This window comes from Rhinatrema bivittatum, chromosome 5, assembly GCF_901001135.1.
Source record: "Rhinatrema bivittatum chromosome 5, aRhiBiv1.1, whole genome shotgun sequence".
NCBI classification, from domain to species: Eukaryota; Metazoa; Chordata; class Amphibia; order Gymnophiona; family Rhinatrematidae; genus Rhinatrema; species Rhinatrema bivittatum.
Window position 1 is genome coordinate 310787935 of NC_042619.1, and position 16697 is coordinate 310804631.

The 16697-nt window shown below is 46.0% G+C and overlaps 1 protein-coding gene across 1 annotated transcript in view; it reads left to right on the top strand.

The window, feature by feature from the left end:
- Positions 1 to 2990: 2990 nt before the first annotated feature.
- The window catches only part of ACTR1B (actin related protein 1B), a 58222-nt gene continuing 44515 nt past the window's right edge, over positions 2991 to 16697 (top strand). The window contains exons 1-2 of the mRNA XM_029604314.1: positions 2991 to 3196; positions 12819 to 12883. Of these exons, the coding sequence (XP_029460174.1) occupies positions 3149 to 3196; positions 12819 to 12883 (113 nt within the window). The 5' untranslated portion in view covers positions 2991 to 3148. The remainder of the gene's footprint in view (positions 3197 to 12818; positions 12884 to 16697) is intronic.

The following is a 16697-nucleotide window of genomic DNA, read 5'->3' on the forward strand; positions in this document are numbered from 1 at the left end:
GTGGGATTCATGGGCCTTAATGCTTCAATGTGTTGGTTCAGGCCCTCCACTGCAGAGACAAGGGCATCCAGGGTCTTTTGCTGGTCCATCAGGCGCTGGGCCATTCCCAGAATGGCCTGGCAGGCAGATACCTCTTCTGGGTCCATGAACTTGGCAATCTGTTATGCTCAGGCTTGTGAACCCTTGGACTGACGGGAGGATGATGACCCTTAGGAGGAAGATCCATAGGTTCTCCCATTGGGTGGCAAGGCAGAACAGAAGATGTGACCAGCTGACCCTCGGCAATGGAGACTGAGGCGACGGTGGAAGCAGATGAAGAGTTGTGACGTCAAGGAGAAGAACGGAGTCTTCGCCACTGGAAGTCTGCGGTCCCCCCAGGAGGATCCTGTAGGGACCCGGACCGCTGGGACTTAGGTGGACCTTTGAGAGGTCAAGGAGTCCATAATTTGGTGCAAGGGCTAACTGGAGCTTCACCCCTGGAAGCCCTAGGAAGGCCCAGAGTTGGCGTGAGTGGTGGTGGTGTCCCAGCCGCCACGAGGAACCATGAGATACGTGGCAGTAGAGGCTAACCCCTGCCGCGAGCAGGCCCGGAGAGGGAAGCAGGGCAAAACAAGATGTGAGTAGATGCGGTCGCAGCCATCTGCGACCGATGGTCATAACACCTGGTGAGGTGTTTGGCTCACTGGTAAAGTCTGCTGAGGTAACACAATTCTTTTTGGAATCTGATAGTTGGACTTGGGACTGCTTTCATGGAATGTTCTACTAAAATTCATTTGTTGTCAGCCTAACTGGATTCTTTGACTGTGGGCCATGAATGTCACCTCCAAGACTATTTAGGAAGATACAAGTGTTAGAGAAAGAGGTTCAAGGTATTAACTCCTGGATTCATCAAAATGCTATAAAATTAGTGGAAACAGCACCCGCTATATGAGAGAGATACCACTGAAAGAGGGTATTACCTTGGGGTGAGGTTTTGGGGGGCAGTTTTACATACAGTCAGCGGTATGAACAGCAAAGATGACATCAGTGAAGATTTTCCGTCATTTGGAGTGATGAACGGTAAAAGAGCTGGTTTGTGCAAGGTAGTCTCTATCTGTCTACCTTTCTTTTGAGTACATTTTTAGTGCTGTTATGCATTTGTATTTTTTAGGTGAAGCTGTGAGGATTTTTCTTGACTTGGCTAAGGTTACTCAGGAAAGGAGGAAAGTTTTTTTGGCCATACATTGAAAGATAACGAGATTTTGGAAGCATCTTTTGTGTTATGATATCTTTTTAAATGCATTATAAATATAATGCAGATAGGTACGGGGTTTTTTTTGTAGCAGAGTAATTAAGATTCCTTATTGATTCTAAAAAGCTTGTTACCTCTACAGCAGCTCCCAAAGGGATAGAGGGTTGAAGGCCTATATAGAGAGTATCAGGAATATTCACATTATTGCTATTTTCTCTGTATTACTTTCTTTGATTCTTCTATGTGTAATTTTCTGTCCCTCCCTTTAGCAATGAACTAATGAATGAGAAACTTGGATTCTATTTTTCTTCAAACATTGTTTCTATTGATCTTTTATTTCCTGATTATACTTATGTTTCTGTTAGCAAGACGCATTTGCTTTGTAATTTATTCTAAATTCAATAAATACAAAGAAAATATTTCTTCACAGAAAGGGTGGTGGATGCTTGGAAGGACCTCCCAATGGAGGTGATAAAGGCAAAAAGAAGAACAGATCAAGAAGTGAGTGGAAAGTCAGAGATCAACTGGGGACTATGGGACTGCAGCAGGAAGTAAACTGTGCACAACATGTGGGTCATTATTTGCTATTCTATTCTATGTTTGTGTTTTTCTAATAGTGAAGAATGTCAATAAGTCGCATCTGCATAAACTCCAGCAGCAAAGATATTAAATAGTATCTCCAAATGTTTGGAAATTTGATGGCTGAAAGTTGGCAAACCTAATTGTAAGCCATCTGGGGGATAGGGAAATACATACAATACCTGAATGTAAATGGAATAGAAATAAATAAATCAGGGGCTTTCCCACATGCCTAGAACAGGAAAAAATTACTGAGGTACTCAATTTTCTAAAATTAAGAATCTGATCTCTTTTCTTCTTCCCTCCAATATGGCTATCAGGGTGGCTCAGGTACAGAATCTGATGACAGATAAGGATCTTAAGGCCCATTTACTCTACCTAAATCTTTTCCTGGCACAATGCCCTACACCTTAGCTGATCATTGTAAGTGCCCATGACCAATTCCCTCCCTCACTGCCTGGCATCTTGTAGCGTATTTGTTCTATGTGTTTTGCATGTTGTTTTGGTTTCTCTTCAATGGACTAAGATGGCATATTGCTCTCGGTTTCTGTTGATTGACTCTGAGCTAGACGCTGAGGACGTCCCTTCTTGTGCTTTAGTAGAGATTGAGACACTATATGATAGAGGGGATCACGCCCTGCCAGGTACAATGGAAGCATGATATAATGACCACTGCCAAAAAAGCGGAGAATTAAATCTCTTGCAAACTGATTTTTTATTTTTTTTTGCTGAGGTCCCCAAGCATTTTCGGCACTTGAAAATCCATATGAGTGACCATAAAAAAATGTCCTGTGGCTGACCATAAAAAAATGTCCTGTGGCGTCCTTAAAATCTTTGGAGACCGAGGACAGGCCAATCCAGTATCTGTGAGCCTCTGACATTGATTCTGTCTCTCTGGAGCAGATGAAACACTCATTCCTCCAGGCTAGCAGCTAGTGCGCCGTCTCTTTAAGAACAGACCATGACATCATGCTCCCTGACAGTCAACCGATCGTGAACGAAACATAGGAGCTGACCTCTTGAATCTCATTCGATTGGTCCGCAGTCAAAAAAACAGTCACCCAAGGTATCCGCCCCTTTCCCCCGTTGACTGCTGGCGCAAGCGCCTGTCGCTCTAGCTATCCTGGGCGCTGAATGGCTGCGCCTGGCCCCGCCTTCGCACTGTCAGTTTAGGTGTGTCCGGCGCCGGTGGCAGCTGACTGGACGGGTCGCGGTTTCTGAAGAGAGGGACTTTTCTTTAGTTTGGTTTTTTTTTTTTTGTCGCGGGCGGGGTTTGGAGGCGCAGCGGCTCAGGAGAAGTGGAGTCACCGGCAGCGCGGAACCGGCAGGGAGGAGGCCATGGAGTCCTACGACATCATCGCCAACCAGCCCGTGGTGATAGACAATGTGAGGCTGGGAGCGGCGGCGGGGCCTAGGGCGAAGGGAGTGGCGGCGGGGCGGGGTGAGGCGCGCACCCGGGTATGCAACCTCGCAGGCCCGCCACCGAGCCCCGGGCGTGTGCTCACCCCCCCCCCCCCCCCACACACACACATTTACTAGGCACAGGGCTGCGGTCTTAACCTTTCTACTGCCCACGTAATGGGCATTTGGCCATCCATCCCCCATCGCCTGGATCTGCTATGTAATCGTAGCGCAGGCATGGCATGGGGCAGACGGATATTACCAGTAAGGGACCAGCAAGAATCGTGATTTCGCCTACTTCGCGCGCTGCTTCCACTGCGGCTGCCACATAATTCAGCTACCAGGTGGTCTCCGCCTTTGCACTGGAGGCCCGTTTCTAAACCGGGGGCATAGTGACCTGTGCCCGCTGCCAGCAGCTTCCAGACATGTGTACCCATATCACTCTTTCCTGAGCCCGAATAATCAGAATCCTCCTGGGTCACAAACATTGTAGTGACAGTTTTAGGTCACAGACATTCTACTAGCAATCCTATGTTATAAGAAATATCCAATCATCACATGCCTTGTAGCATTTATTAGGTCCAGGATATTAAATATGCTGTCACTGCGTGTGGACGCTGCATTAGCAGCTTACTAGGGGACAGAAACTAGCAGAGAGATTGATCAGGAAAGTCCGATCTAGATAGATATAAAAGGGTCACAGATATAGGTGTAGTTTTGGGAAAGAATGGGAGGGACAGTGCTTTCTCTATACGTTTCAGGTTAGTGCCTGAGTCAGCCCTCAAATATGGAGACCTCCTTAGCTCTTGTGGCCCCCCCCCCTCCCCAAACTAAGCAGAAAAACTATGCCTATGGCCACACACCCTTATTTATTTTTTTTAATTCTGCTTTTCACACTTTTTTCAGCATTTCAAATTAGATTACATTCAGGTACTGTAGGTATTTCTCTATCCCCAGAAGGCTTTCAATCTATCAGGCCGATTCAGTAAAGTCCAGTATTTAAATGAGTGAGTGGCACAGGCCACTCACTCATTTAAATACTGTATCGTGCGCACAGGCCACTCGCCTATGCGCACGATACAGTATTTAAATGAGGCCTGGGACCTCCTTTTTGACAGGAGCAGCAGCTGTCAGCGGGTTTGACTGCCAATGCTCAATTTTGCCGGCTTCAGTTCTCGAGCCCGCTGACAGCCATGGGCTTGGAAACCGGATGCCGGCAAAATTGAGCGTCCGGTTTTCGACCCGACAGCCGCCGGCCGACTTCCAATTTAAAAAAAAAAATTTTTTTAAACTTTTTTTTACTCTTCGGGACCTCCGACTTAATATCGCCATGATATTAAGTTTTCCAGCACTTTCCCGGTGCTGGAAGAAATGATCGCCTACCATAGGTGGGCGCTAATTTCTGAAAGTAAAATGTGCGGCTTGGCTGCACATTTTACTTTCTGAATCGCACGCGAATACCTAATAGGGCCATCAACGTGCATTTGCATGTTGAGGGCGCTATTAGGTTCGGCGGGTTGGACGTGCGTTTTCTGCCCCTTACTGAATAAGGGGGTAAGGGAAAACGCGCGACCAATGGCAGGTAAACAGTATCGGCCTGTAAGTTTGTACCAAAGGCAGTGGAGGGTAAAGTGACTTGCTCAGGGTCACAAGGAGCAACAGTGGTACTTGAACCCTGGTCTCCTGGTTATTAGTCCGCTGCTCTAACCACAAGACTACTCCTACACTCCTAGGACTCCACCCACTTTTTATTCTAGATAATGCTTACACATTAACTTTGTGTGATGTGTATAACTAGATTGCATTTATATTGGTTATGATTAATACCAATAGTAACAAAGAACTAATTTTCTGAGCATGTAATTTTGCCACAGGGCCAGTTCAGAATATGCCAGAGAACCTCAAGGTTCTGAGCCTGAAATACACCCAGCTTTCTGCAGAGATGCATGGAGTCTGATTTACTAAGAGGTCCATTTTCAAAACCCATTTAGACTGATAGCATAATAGTTATCTGACTAAATGGTCTACCTGGCTATATTAGCCGGCTAATAAGTTAGGGAGCTAGAATTTAGCGGATAAGTTAGAAGTGGTCCAAGGGCATAACTGGGAGGAGTTGAGTTAACCCGGCTAACTCCAATATTCAGAGTTAGCTGGATGACTTAGCTGGCTAATAGGTCGATGCAATACTGTGCGCTGGCAGCAGTGCACAGCTTGATGCTCATCCATAACCCCCAATGTAAAACTGGGGTTAGCGTGTCCAAAACACGCGTAGCTAATAGCGATCAACAATGTAAATTCATTTTTTGAAGGAGTTAATAAACATGTGGATAAAGGTGAACCGGTAGATATAGTATACTTGGATTTTCAGAAGGCGTTTGACAAAGTTCCTCATGAGAGGCTTCTAGGAAAAGTAAAAAGTCATGGGATAGGTGGCGATGTCCTTTCATGGATTGCAAACTGGCTAAAAGACAGGAAACAGAGAGTAGGATTAAATGGGCAATTTTCTCAGTGGAAGGGAGTAGACAGTGGAGTGCCTCAGGGATCTGTATTGGGACTCTTACTTTTCAATATATTTATAAATGATCTGGAAAGAAATACGATGAGTGAGATAATCAAATTTGCAGATGACACAAAATTGTTCAGAGTAGTTAAATCACAAGCAGATTGTGATAAATTGCAGGAAGACCTTGTGAGACTGGAAAATTGGGCATCCAAATGGCAGATGAAATTTAATGTGGTTAAGTGCAAGGTGATGCATATAGGGAAAAATAACCCATGCTATAATTACACAATGTTGGGTTCCATATTAGGTGCTACAACCCAAGAAAGAGATCTAGGTGTCATAGTGGATAACACATTGAAATCGTCGGTTCAGTGTGCTGCGGCAGTCAAAAAAGCAAACAGAATGTTGGGAATTATTAGAAAGGGAATGGTGAATAAAACGGAAAATGTCATAATGCCTCTGTATCGCTCCATGGTGAGACCGCACCTTGAATACTGTGTACAATTCTGGTCGCCGCATCTCAAAAAAGATATAATTGCAATGGAGAAGGTACAGAGAAGGGTTACCAAAATGATAAGGGGAATGGAACAACTCCCCTATGAGGAAAGACTATAGAGGTTAGGACTTTTCAGCTTGGCGAAGAGAAGACTGAGGGGGGATATGATAGAGGTGTTTAAAATCATGAGAGGTCTAGAACGGGTAGATGTGAATCGGTTATTTACTCTTTCGGATAGTAGAAAGACTAGGGGGCACTCCATGAAGTTAGCATGGGGCACATTTAAAACTAATCGGAGAAAGTTCTTTTTTACTCAGCGCACAATTAAACTCTGGAATTTGTTGCCAGAGGATGTGGTTAGTGCAGTTAGTATAGCTGTGTTTAAAAAAAGGATTGGATAAGTTCTTGGAGGAGAAGTCCATTACCTGCTATTAAGTTCACTTAGAGAATAGCCACTGCCATAAGCAATGGTAACATGGAATAGACTTAGTTTTGGGGTACTTGCCAGGTTCTTATGGCCTGGATTGGCCACTGTTGGAAACAGGATGCTGGGCTTGATGGACCCTTGGTCTGACCCAGTATGGCATTTTCTTATGTTCTTATGGCTGCACTGTTGAATATGACTCCAAAGTTAGCTGGATAAGTTTATCCAGCTAACTTTGCTAACTGACCAATGTCTGAACATAGACCTCTAAAGGTTTTTCACCTAGTCATAGAATAGGGAAAAAGTCTTAGTAAATTAGGCCCATAGAGAGATATTGATAGAATATCAATCATCCATAGTCTGCATATGGGTTACAGTGGGCAGAGGGAGACAGAGTGAAGTAGAAGACCGTTGGCCTACAAGTAACTGAATGAACTATATAGAGGACTTGCAAGCTCACAGAGTACTGAGGTGAGTGTGAGGAAGTTGACAAAGGTTACAGTATCTGAATAAATGAGAAAGTAAGAGACAAGCAACATAAAATAGTGAGTGTGGAGAAGACAAGGCAGCTTACTGGCATGTGAATGAGTGTCAGTTTATACATCTGAGTGAGCTCTGGTCTGGATAACATGATCATTAGACTAAAAGTTTAACCTTTTTTTGTTTGTATGCATGTACACACAAGTCTGGTATGATTATAGAAGCTGGCATAGCTTTTTACAGTTGCACATAATTAAGGTGGAATTGCTTATGTGATAAGAACATAAGAAATTGCCATGCTGGGTCAGACCAAGGGTCCATCAAGCCCAGCAACCTGTTTCCAACAGAGGCCAAACCAGGCCACAAGAACCTGGCAATTACCCAAACACTAAGAAGATCCCATGCTACTGATGCAATTAATAGCAGTGGCTATTCCCTAACTAAACTTGATTAATAGCAGGTAATGGACTTCTCCTCCAAGAACTTATGCAAACTTTTTTTGAACCCAGCTACACTAACTGCACTAACCACATCATCTGGCAACAAATTCCAGAGCTTTATTGTGCGTTGAGTGAAAAATAATTTTCTCTGATTAGTCTTAAATGTGCTACTTGCTAACTTCATGGAATGCCCCCTAGTCCTTCTATTATTCGATAGTGTAAATAACCGATTCACATCTACTCGTTCAATACCTCTCATGATCTTAAAGACCTCTATCATATCCCTCCCTCAGCCGTCTCTTCTCCAAGCTGAACAGCCCTAACCTCTTCAGCCTTTCCTCATAGGGGAGCTGTTCCATCCCCTTTATCATTTTGATTGCCCTTCTCTGTACCTTCTCCATCGCAACTATATCTTTTTTGAGATGCGGTGACCAGAATTGAACACAGTATTCAAGGTGCGGTCTCACCATGGAGCGATACAGAGGCATTATAACATTTTCCGTTTTATTAACCATTCCCTTCCTAATAATTCCTAACATTCTGTTTGCTTTTTTGACTGCTGCAGCACACTGAGCTGACAATTTTAAAGTATTATCCACTATGATGCCTAGATCTTTTTCCTGGGTGGTAGCTCCTAATATGGAACCTAACATCATGTAACTACAGCAGGGGTTATTTTTCCCTATATGCAACACCTTGCACTTGTCCACATTAAATTTCATCTGCCATTTGGATGCCCAATCTTGCAGTCTTGCAAGATCCTCCTGTAATGTATCACAATCAGCTTGTGATTTAACTACTCTGAATAATTTTGTATCATCCACAAATTTGATAACCTCACTCGTATCCCTTTCCAGATCATTTATATATATATATATATATATATTTTGAAAAGCACCGGTCCAAGTACAGATCCCTGAGGCACTCCACTGTTTATCCTTTTCCACTGAGAAAATTGACCATTTAATCCTAATCTGTTTCCTGTCTTAACCAATTTGTAATCCACGAAAGGACATCGCCTCCTATTCCATGATTTTGTAGCTGGCTTAACATGCCCCCCCCTAGTTGTGTGTTGCTTACTTGCACTGCCTATTGTTTCTAATGAAAGTGGTATTTCTTCTGCTAAGAAAAGTGTTTGCAGTATTTCTGTGTAAGTACACTTTGTATATTTACTTTATGTATGGTACATAGAACTGCACACACCAATGCAGAAGGTGTGTATCTAGATTTATACAGGTGACAGCACCTGTTCAACAATTTTCTTCCTCAAGCATTAGATGGGTGTGGTTTGTTTAAAACAGCAGTATTAGACAAAGCTCTAAAGGTAGTTTAGTTGAAATTAAAAACATTAAGATCCCCATAGTGTTTAGAGCTTTTTAAATGTTCCTTCTGCTTAACCTCTCCCACCATTATGAATATATGTAAGACAAAGACATTGCTGTGCTCATCCTCCCTGTTCAGCCCTCACACCGATACTTGTTTTAGCAGAAATATAGCACAGATACCTATAGATTGCATTTCAAGGAAGGGAGAGCCTTAAAAGCAGAGAGTAAAACTTGAGTAACTTGTACTGATATTTTAAAAGCTTGCACAGCAATTAGATGACAAAAGTAGCATAGAGACCAGAAAGAGGTCTAGCATGTTTTCCAAGCAGCAAGTTAGGTGTTATAAGTGGAATCAGATGGCTGAACTTAACCTGAAGACATTTGATCCGATGAATGTATAAAATATTTTAGGAAGACTTTTTAGTTTCCTATTTAAACAGGTTTTATGGAATTTCAGCTGTTGCTAGTAGTTAGCCCACATATGATTTGGTAGAAATTTTATATAGTGTGTGATTGTAATGCTTGGTTTTATGATATTTATATATGTATATGTTTTGTGTTAATTGATTATGTATGAATATCTGTTTCTTGCCTAGGAATTATTGATAGGCAGGTTATAAATACTGGAAATAAATAAATGCAGACATCCAGAAGAGTGGACAATCTAGACACAGTCTTGCAGTTGGCTGCACTGAGCTCATTTTCAGTCTTGAATGTCTAAATTGCCCCTCCATTACTGCCGAAGGTACTTAGATGTTTAACCAGGCTCCCCATTCAGGCATCTGGTCCAATAAGGAGGTTGATTTTCAGTAGGATTTAAGTGCATAAAACCCAGTTTATTCCCATAAATCGCCTTTTGAAAATGAATCTGGGACCAGTGTAAGTAAAGTTATGCGTATAACTCCATTATGTGTGCATGTGCTAGTGGTGTGTGTGGGAGGGGCGGAGATTTCTGCGCATACTTTTGAAAGAATATGCTTATAAATCGACACATGAAGTGCTCAGGAGCAGGTGTAACTTCATGCATGTATGTTGGCACACATATACTGGGGACACCTGTGAATTTTCAAAGTGGACTTATGCTTTGTCAGTTTGGGCTCCCTATGCCTGATGCCCTTTCTAAGTGCATGCATTTATGTGCCTAACTCCTTATTTTTTTCAGTCACATGTACAAAATATAAGCATTTATATATATTATGAATGTCTAGAGCTGAAAGAGTAGAATCAAGAAAACAACAAAATTGATATTTTGAAGAGTTTGGTTAGTGCTGCTCCTGGAAGCCTGTGTTGGCTGGAGTTGGAGGGGCGAGGAATCAGATGATCAGGATAGACTAACTAGAGAGAGTGGAAAGACACATTTGTGAATGGGAGATGATGATATGAACTGTAGAGAATATGAAACAGCTGTCTGTAGAGTGAGCTGAGAGAGTGTGAGTATGAATGCTCCCTTTCGTACTTTCCCAGGCCTGGTGGCTGTGTATGAATGCTCACTTGTGCACACTGACAGGCTGATGCAGTAAGGTGCGCCCAGCCTAGCACACAAGTTTACTTGTGGTTGGGCTTGCATTTCAGACGCACAGTAATAGCATCTGATGCAGCAAGGAGATCAATGCATCTAAAACGAGCACCCTAACCAAAGCATATTGAATAGTGCTCATTGCATTTAAATTGCATGCATGCAAACAGACATTAGCTATTACCACCCGATGCAGGAAAGTGCACCCAAAGGCTGGGTGCCCAAGGCACATTTTTTTTTTTTTTAATGCTGGTAAATTAACCGCAGCTCTGGAGGTGGATAAAGTTTATTTGGTAAGGGCTCATGAGAAACATTGAAAAGTGTGATCCTCTGTGTTGTGATAAATGTGTCCCTTGTAGGGTAGGGTTGTTTAGAGAGATTAGTATAAGATTGAATTATTTGGGGTTAGAACAAAAAATTAAAAAATGTGTATAGGGATTAGCCTCATAGGGCATGTTGATTAGCTAAAGGACACTGTAAAAAACAAACAAACCGTGGACGATTCCTTTACTTTTGGTAAACAGGCATTGCAGATTTCTGTTACGTCATATAAATGATGCACCTTTGCTAGGAACACACAATTTAGTTGTCCATGCACCCAATGCAATATAGGTTTGAGCGCCAGAAATGCACATTTCTCACTAGCGTGTCCTTTTTGTATGCCGCTTCGATTTCTCTCATTAGAATATTGCATCGGGTGCACAGGGGATGTGGATGTGCCTGTGTCTTATTGCATCGGCCTATGTGTGTCCTAGGACGGTGGTGCCGAACCTTTTTTGTTTCATGGCACCCCTGTCACAGGGTTCACGTCATTGTGGCACACTAATCATTTCCCCATCATCACTCGCTTCTCGGCCCTCTCCCCCCATCCCATTGGCATCATCGGCCTAGTACAATTGTTTTGCAATAGGCGGGATATAAATAGTACTAAATAAATAAATATCACCTTCCCTCTCCCCCCAACCCTTGGTACCATCACATTTCTCTTCTCTCTTCCTCCAGCCCCCTGGCATCATCACCTTTTCCCTTCCCTCTCCCCCTCCCTTGCATCATCACTTTCTCTAGCACTCCACCTCTTCCCTCTCCCACCATCTCTTCTCCACAATCATCATCACCTTCCCTATCCTTCTAGCCCCACCCCCATCATCACCTTCCCTTGCTTCCCTACCCCCTGGCATCATCACCTTCTTTCTCTCTCCAACTGTTCTCCTCGCCTGCAGCATTATCACCTCCTTCCCTTTCCCTCCTTCCCTTTCCCTCTACCCCTCTCTCCAACCCCCTGGCATCACCAACTTCTCTCTCCCTCTCTATCTTCTACACTCTGCTGCCATAATCATCATGCCTTTCTTTCTACCCCTCTCTCCCATCCCTCATCATCACCTTCCCTCTCCCTCCATCCTTCTTCCCTACTTCTTGGCAACATCACCTTCCCTCTCCCTTTCCCTCCACTCGCCCATCCCCTATTATCACCTTTTCACTCTACTACTTCCTCCCTGCTTGCATCATCATTACCTTCTTTCTACCCCTCCTTACTCCTGGTAACATCATCACCTTCCCTTTCTTTCTACCCTTCTCCCTCACCTCCTGGCATCATCACTTTCTTTCCTTCTCCATCCACACCAATCAGCTTCTCTTTCCTTCAACCCCCTGGCATTACCTGCCCTCTCCCTCACTTCCTGGCATCATCAACATCATCTTCCCTCTCCTTCATCCCCTGGTATCATCACCTTCCCTCTCTCTCCACTCCTCTCCCCTCCAACATAATCATAATATTCCATCTCCCTCAACCCCTGTCATCACTTCTTTTCCCTTTCCCTCCATCACCTGACATCGCCATCACCTTCCCTTTCGCTCCATGTTTCCTCCCCATCCCCATGAAGCATCATCACCTTCTCTTCACTCTCCCCCACACCTGGTGGGGGATATTGAGCTTCCCTTCCCTTTCCTCACCCCAACCCCATTCCTTGTACAGAAGAAATATGTGAGCAGCTTACAGAGTGCTGCTTCTTCCTCCTTTGCCAGCTTCCCTCTACAATCTGAACTGCTTGGGGGCAGGTTTCATGAGACTACAGGCCCCCTAGGCAGTTTCTGTTGCAGAGGAAAGCAGGAGCAGCTGCCGGTAAGTGCTGTTGTCTGCCCTCTGCTGGCGGGAGGACATCCTGTAGGTCAGGAGGGAAACAGGAAATGAGACTACAACCGCGGCATACCTGCACTCTAGCCACGGCACACTTGTTGGGAAAACGCGCTGCATTCTAGGACAGTATCAATGCCCTCTTATTAACTCTGCAGTTTTCCTGGCATGGGCTGCAAAGGGCTGGGTCTCACTCTCTATTTTGTGGTCTGCTGGTTTCTTTTACTGGAATGGAATGGGGGTGTACTGCTGCTGCTCAAGCTAATGGTTGGTTCTCTCTTCCTCTTTTTAGGGTTCAGGGGTTGTTAAGGCTGGATTTGCTGGAGATCAGATCCCAAAGTACTGCTTCCCTAACTAGTAAGTATCTAGCAGTCTGTTCTGTGGTTGTTGATTTGTGTGTGATACTTAGTACAGTCTGGTAGTCAGTCTGCTTCAAGAAAACATTTTTGTGCACCAAACTAAAAATGCAGTGAGGCCATTTTGAATGAATATGTGTTCCCTGTACGTACCAGGATCAGTCCAGACTGCTGGGTTATGCCTCCCTTCCAGCAGATGGAGTCAGAGAGAAACTGAAAAGGCACGTCCCATATACCCTGGTGTGCCACCTGCAATCCCCCAGTATATCTCTGACTCCAGCAGATTGAGAGGCATAACCTGCGGTCCTGATCCTTCTCAAATTTGTCAATTGGTGCACAGGTTTGCTCCCAATTCCTATGACTAGATCAAGTTGTTATTCCTTAGGCTAACAGTGCTCTAGGAGTCTCTGTTTTAAAAAAAACCCCAAAAAAACCCCTCCAGATGGCCGGGGGTTGCCCGCAGTTTCTCACTTTTGCGAGTCGCGTGAACCGCGGGGAAGTTCGGCGGCTCAGGAGCAGAGGCTCGCCCCACCTCCACTTGAAGAGGAGGCGGCGGCCATTTTGGACGTGCCGAACGCGCCGAGCATGGACGCTGATGCAGCGTTGGGGGAGGAGGATTTCCCCCCATTTCTCCGCCAGCATTGAGCCCCAGCGCCAGCGTGCTCGGGATGCCTCAGCACTTTCGGAGGGCCTTAATGAGGCCACAGCCCTTTTCATCACTATTTGTTTAAAAAAAAGAGAGTCTTTATTTTTTGTTTTATTACACAAGGCCTAATTGGAGGCTGAGGCAGACTCGGAGTCCCCCCCCCCCCCCCCCCCCCCCCCCCCCCCTAAGCTTTTTAATCCTACACCGGACCAGGGAGAGGCGTCGCCCGCCTTCCTTGCCCTGATATGACTCCAGATCCGGTTATTCCCCAGGCTGCGGACATTGACAATCATGATACGGGAGGGGATGTAGACGGCCATGTGCCTGTGGAAGGGGCTGATCCTCAAATCCTTAGGCTGTTCAGCAAGGATGAGTTGGATCCCTTAATTCTGCAGGTTTTTGCAGGCATTGGAGATCTCGGCTCTGCATCCCGAGGTGGATTCCACTCCCAGGGATGCTGTTTTTAGCAGGGCTTACAGGTCCTCCGCAAGGTTTTCCATTTCACCATAAACCTTTTCACATTGCATCCCGGGAATGGGATTCCCCGAGGCATCATTAAGAGTCAACAGGGCTATGAAATATAAAAAAAAAAAGTCTGTACCCCCTCCCAAACGACTCTCTAGATCTCCTTAAGGTTCCCAAAGTGGACTCTGCCATCACGGCTCTTATCAAGCATACCACTATTCCAGTGACTGGTGGAACGGTGCTGAAGGATCTTCAGGATAGAAAATTGGGGATCTTAAGCGCATTTTTGAACTATCTGCGCTCGGCGTCCGGGCAGCTGTCTGTAGCAGCCTTATGCAGAGGGCCACTCTCCTCTGGGTTCAACATTTGCTTACGGCCCAGGAGCCTTCTGAGGAGACAGAGCGGGCTAACCGCATGGAGTCTGTGGTCGCCTACACGGCGGATGCCTTGTATGATCTCCTACGGTCTTCTGCGCACACCATGGCATCCGCGGTTTCAGCAAGACGTCTCCTGTGGCTACGCCACTGGTCGGCGGATGCCTTCTCCACGGCTCGATTGGGTTCTTTTCTTTTTAAGGGCAAATTATTGTTTGGAGCTGAATTGGAACAACTCATTAAGGATTTGGGAGACAGCAAGGTGTACAAGCTTCCTGCGGACAAGCCCAAACAGTACGTCCAGAGGCTGTTTTCTCGGTCAATGCCGTTTTCGTGCGGGGAAGGGGTTCGTCCTTCGCACAGCGGCAATCGCCTTTCCATTCACAGACCTGGTCGCATTCCTTCAAGGCAGGAGGCCTCAACGGTCGGGGGGCACCGGCCCATTCCTCTGTACCTCTGATAGGGGGGCGGTTCTCCCGCTTTTGGGAGGAATGGGTCAGGGCGGACCAATGGGTGCTAGGTACTATAAGTCACGATTACGCTTTGGATTTTGCTCGACTGCTTCGCGATCTGTTTATAGTTTTCCACATGCGGTCCCCCGGACAAGCCACAGGTCATTGCTCAGACACTTCCCGTGGTTCCGGTCCTGCCCACCGAGACTAGGACCGGTCGTTACTCCATTTATTTCATAGTCCCCAAGCAAGAGGGCACATTTTGATCGATCCGGACCTCAAGCAGGTCAACCGAGCATTACGCGTTTCGGATGGAGACACTGAGGTCGGTTATTGCGGCTGTCCACAGGGACGCGTATTTGGCCTCTTTGGATCTCACGGACGCTGATCTACACGGAATTCAGGCACGCCATCAACGTTTTCTTTGGTTCAAGATCCATGGCCCTGAGAGTGTTTATCAAGGTGCTGTTCGTAGTGGCAGCTTCCTCACGACGTTGGGGAATCTTGGTCCATCCTTATCTGGACGATTGGCTCATCCGGGCGAAGTCACAAACGCTCGGCGAGATAGCGGTGCAGTCAGTGTTGGACAGCCTACAGTCCTGGGGATGGATAGTGAATTTTTGCCAAGAGCCATCTGGCACCTTCTCAGGTCTTGGAATTTCTGGGGGCCTGGTTTGACACAGCGGCTGGCAAGGTGTTCCTCCCCTGTCAGCACATGCTCAACTTAATGTCTCAGATCCAGCGTCTTTTGGCTCTTCCTTTGCCCACGGCATGGGATTATTTGCAAGGGCTTGGACATATGGCATCTACCCAGGAATTGGTCCCGTGGGTTTTTACTCATATGCGACAGTTACAGAGGGCGCTGCTTTCTCGCTGTGTAAGCCCTGTCCTTACCCTTGCTGGAGCCAGCTCGGTCCAGTCTAAGTTGGTGGTTGGTTCCGGGACATCTTCTTCAGGGGGTGGACCTGGAACCCCCACCTTGGATCATCATTACGACCGATGCCATTCTGACCAGTTGGGGAGCGGTCTGTCAATCCAAGTCTGCTCAGGGGCAGTGGTCCCCTCGACAAGCAAATGGTCGATCAATCTTTTGGAGACCAGAGCGGTACGCCTGGCCATACAGCACTTTCTCCCCTTGGTTCACCACCTGGCAGTACGGATTCTTTCGGACAATGCGACAACAGTGATCTACATAAACCGACAAGGGGGTACAAGGAGTCGTCCGGTGGCATTCAAAGCGTAGGCAATGTTCAAGCGGATTTTCTCAGCCGACAGCACCTAGATCCCGGAGAGTTGGAGCTGTCACCCGAGGAGATGAGGCTCATTATTCGTCGTTGGGGAACCCCGCGCCTAGACTTATTGGCAGCTCGGAGCAATGCCAAAGCAGTTCGGCTTTGTCAGTCAAAGAAGGGAGCACGGGTCGGAAGGAGTAGATAGCCCCTAAACAATCTTCTTTATGTGTTTCCCCCTTGGCCACTGGTAGGAAAAGTTCTGGATCCATCAAGTCTAGAGGACGTGAATAAAGAGGAGGCAGCAAAACACTGCACGGAGCGGCAGTAGCCACAGGCATTCACGGAGCGGGATGCCAGTGGTTGGTGTTCCACCTTCACGGAGCGGAAGGATGGAGGGCTGCCATCTCCAAAAACAAAAAAAACAAAAACCAGGGGTGGGTAAGAGTATGGGCAGAAGTGTGGCCTGCTTGTTGCAGCGGTTGCTACCCCTAATTGAGCTGGATGTTCACTTGGATGCAGATCCGGCGCTGCTCTCTACATTGGTGGTGGGGTGGAGGGGAATTAGGGCCGGAGGGTACTGGAAGCCAATAGTAACAGGTGGGAGAGAGAAAAAGGGAGGTAAAAAAAAGATAAAGTACGTAGCTTG